At 49.6% G+C, this 4,220-nt stretch overlaps 1 protein-coding gene across 1 annotated transcript in view; it reads left to right on the plus strand.

The window, feature by feature from the left end:
* The window catches only part of LOC125487931 (cell adhesion molecule 4-like), a 21,631-nt gene extending 21,264 nt beyond the window's left edge, over positions 1 to 367 (plus strand). Inside the window, exon 4 of the mRNA XM_048620587.1 lies at positions 273 to 367. Coding sequence (XP_048476544.1) covers positions 273 to 367 — 95 coding nt within the window. The remainder of the gene's footprint in view (positions 1 to 272) is intronic.
* The last annotated feature ends 3,853 nt before the right edge of the window (positions 368 to 4,220 follow it).

A 4,220-nucleotide genomic window follows, 5' to 3' on the forward strand; every position in this document is an offset into this window, starting at 1 on the left:
TCCCTCTACACTGTCCCCCATCAAACACTCCCAGGACAGGGACAGCATGGGGTTAAACATGGAGTAAAGCTCCCTCTCCAATCTACCTGTGGAATGGGATCGAGTGAATTGGTTCTGTGGAGCATGAGCACAGACCCAAAGTGCCAAATGAGTGCCTGTAGTGTTTGAGCCATTCCACTGTCCTATGATTCTGTCACAATGCAGCCCCATTAATGCCTGGAAAAATATTAGCGCCAGTGACACTGAGCGACGGGCTTCTCTCTCTTTTGCAGTTCCCCCCGTGGTCAAAGTTCAAACTCCTTCCGTCCACTTGAGAGAAGGTGACGACCTGACGTTGACTTGCCTGGTGACAGGAAACCCGCAGTAAGTACGATCCCAACCTGCCCTCAGAGCTCGGTTACCGTGAGACAGCTCAGTCCAAATCAGCTCGTCTCCGCTGAGGAAATTTGAAAGTCTGTGATGTTCTTCTGGGTTATACTCTCCATAAACTGGGCAGCACCTGCTGAACAATACTGAGTGCGCAATAATTTCTGTGACAACTAATGTGAAATAATCAGCAGCGCTTGTATCAAGACTAGGTTGAGCTCGCTCGAAGTGATTTACCTTCATAGGTGACTTCTGCACACTCTGTAAACAAGAGGAATATGACCAAGCCTTACACCTAGCTTTCGAATGACCCTGGATCTCAGGGAGCCTGTACTTCACCATTGCTTTCTCCATGGCAATCGCTTGACTTGTCAACCAATGAGAATCCTTTTCTCCACGATTATAAATAATGGTGATTATCAGAAATTTGGCATTCTTGCATTTTGTCCAGATCGCTGTAGAACGAAATGTTGGACAACGTGTCTCTCTTTTCAGAAATAGGCAATTTAAGAAATTACTGGTATCATAAACAGGAAATGCTGTGCTCACTCTCTGTGTGCAAACTTCAACAGAAAAATCTACAGCCATTCGGTCCATCTTTCCCTTCTGTGGTTGCCCCTCTGCATAATGAATCATGTGTTCTCACTGCAGATTGTGGGAGTGAGTCCCAAATCCTGCCCCCCCATTCCCCCACCGTGGGAGTGAGTACCACATTCTCCCAAACTCCCTGTGCGAGTGAATCCAACATTTCATTCCCCGCCCCGGTTCCCTGTGGGAGTCCCACATTCTCCCAAATTCCCTGTCGGAGTAAGTCCCACATTCCCAATCCCTTTTTCCTGTGGGAGTGCGTCCCACATTCTCCCTAACTCCCTGTGGGAGTGAGCCCTACATTCCCCCCTCCACTCAATGTGGGAGTGAGTCCTACATTCCCATCCCAGTCCCTGCAAGAGTGAGTTCCACATTTCCCAACTTTGGGAGAACAAGTTTCCCTTGAATTCCCCACTGGATTTCTAAGCAACAAGCACATATTAACAGTTTCTTCTTTTCATTTCCCCATTTGTCCCCGCATTGTTTTTCACTCATGGAAAGTTAGTGTCGCTGGCTGGGTCCAGCATTTATTGCCCCGTCCCTAGTTGCCCCCTTGAGAAGGTGGGGGTGAGCTGCCTTCTTGAGCTGTTGCAGTCCTTGTGCTGTAGGTTAACCCACAATGCCCCTTAAAGAGGGAATTCCATGATTTTGACCCAGCGACACTGAAGGAACGGGGATATATTTCCAAGTCAGGATGGTGAGGGGCTCGGAGGGGAACTTGCAGGGGGTGATGTTCCCATGTATCTGCTGCCCCTTGTCCTTCTAGATGGAAGTGGTCGTGGGTTTGGAAGGTGCTGCCTGAGGGTCTTTGGTGAATTTCTGCAGCGCATCTTGTAGATGGTACACACTGCTGCTACTGAGCGTCGGTGGGGGAGGGAGTGGGATGTTTGTGGATGTGGTGCCAATCAAACTGCTGATACAGTTACTGAGGAGTCCTGAATTACGCACTGCAGGAAGGTCAGTGCTGAGGGAGCGCCGCTCTGTCGGAGGGTCAGTGCTGAGGGAGCGCCGCACTGTCGGAGGGTCTGTGCTGAGGGAGCACCGTACTGTCGGAGGGTCAGTGCTGAGGGAGCGCCGCACTGTCAGAGGGTCAGTGCTGAGGGAGTGGGCACTGTCGGAGGGTCAGTGCTGAGGGAGCGCTGCACTGTCAGAGGGTCAGTGCTGAGGGAGTGGGCACTGTCGGAGGGTCAGTGCTGAGGGAGCGCCGCACTGTCAGAGGGTCAGTGCTGAGGGAGTGTGCACTGTCATAAGTGGGTGCTGAAGATTGCCTGGACTCAATTTCAGTGAAGAGCAAGAAGCAGGCATTCTCCCCTCTACTTTGTATCCAATGTTTGGTCCTCACCCAGTATCTGAGTGAGAGAGAGCTTGGTTCTCAGGTACAGTGCTGTACATGATTTCTGTTTGATTAGATACAACTAGTGCACTTTGAGCTGAGGTTTTGGAGTTGGTGAGAGTCCTTGGCTGATGGCAACTTGACAGAATGATAAACCACTCGAGTGACAATCTGAATCAGCTCCATACACAACATCACCAACAGATGGTACAGACATCTGCTCGATACTGGCATTAACCAGAACCAGTACCATCTGTCCCACCCTTGACTTGGGAGACACTAGTTAATGTGAACCATGAACTGTTCAGAAAGCCAGCCCCACTGACTCACACCAATGCAGACTCAAATCTGTTCCATCTTCGTTTATTTACATGCATTCTACCCTCCAGGAGTTCATGTACAACAAATAGGATTATCATGTTCCACATCCGAGATCGTAATCCATCTGAAAGGCGCAGTGAGAGAGTGAGATTGAAGCTTCCTCCACACTGTCTGCATCAAACACTCCCAGGACAGGCACAGCACGGTGTTAGATACTGAGTAAAGCTCTCTCTACATTTTTCCCATCAAACACTCCCAGGACAGGTACAGCACAGGATTAGATACAGAGTAAAGCTCTCTCTACACTGTCCCCCATCAAACTCTCCCAGGACAGGGACAGCACAGGGTTAGATACAGAGTAAAGCTCTCTCTACATTGTCCCCATCAAAAACACCCAGGACAGGAACAGCACGGGGTTAGATACAGAGTAAATCTCCCTCTACACTGTCCCCCATCAAACACTCCCAGCACAGGGATAGCACGGGGTTAGATACAGAGTAAAGCTCCCTCTACACTGTCCCCCATCAAATACGCCCAGGACAGGGACAGCACGGGGTTAGATACAGAGTAAATCTCTCTCTGCACTGTCCCCCATCAAACACTCCCAGACCATGGACATCGGAATGGTTGACAAACCAGGAATCATAGACTCCCATTCCCCTACTCTGCAGTGCACTGAGCTCCCTGGAAATTGTATTTTAAATTGCTGCTCGTTTTGCTCCACTGTCTGCACACAGAACTGCTGCATCTACCTGGAGAGGCAGTGTAGCTACAATTTACATTCATGTAGCACCTATCACAGAAGCACATGACCCAGTGCTGCCCTGTGGGAGGGACATTGGAGGGTAGGAACGCAGGGGGTAGGTGCAGCGGGAGGCTATTCTGTCCCGTGAGCCTGCACCCCCACACGACTGCTTCGCAGCTAAACATCTGATCAAACGCCAATCTCCATTTCTTGCCTTGTTGCCCTCTATATTGGGTGGTCTGTCCATGCCTGTCTCGTACATTCTCAATGACAGACCTTCCACAGCCCTCGATGGTGGACAATTCTACAGATTCACTCCCCTTTCAGTGTAGAAATTCCTCCTTATCTCAGTCCTAAATGTTTCCTTTGATTCTAAACCCCACAGTCATAGAGTCATACAGCATGGAAACAGACCCAACCATTCCATGCCTAACATAATCCCAACTAAACTAGTCCCACCTGCCTGCTCTTGGCCCATATCCCTCCAAACCTTTCCTATTCATGTACTTATCCAAATGTTATAACTGTACCACTTCCTCTGGCAGTGCATTCCACATGCGACCCACACTCTGTAAAAACAAAACTTGCCCCTCATGTCTTTTTAAAATTTTTCTCCTCATGTGTTTAAATAGTGCCCCCTAGTCCTGAAATCCCCCATCCTAGGGAAAAACCACCTACCATTAACTTCATCCATACCCAAGACTTTACCCACACCTTCCCCACACAAGCCATTTCCCCTCACATTCCCCTCCCTCACATGGCATTACCCTCCCTCAATCCCCCTCCCTCCCTATATCCCTCTTACTCACTCGTATCTGCTTCCCTCCCTATATCCCCCTTACTCACTCATATCCGCCTCCCTCCCTA

This window comes from Rhincodon typus, chromosome 47 (genome assembly GCF_021869965.1).
Source record: "Rhincodon typus isolate 14 chromosome 47, sRhiTyp1.1, whole genome shotgun sequence".
NCBI classification, from domain to species: domain Eukaryota; kingdom Metazoa; phylum Chordata; class Chondrichthyes; order Orectolobiformes; family Rhincodontidae; genus Rhincodon; species Rhincodon typus.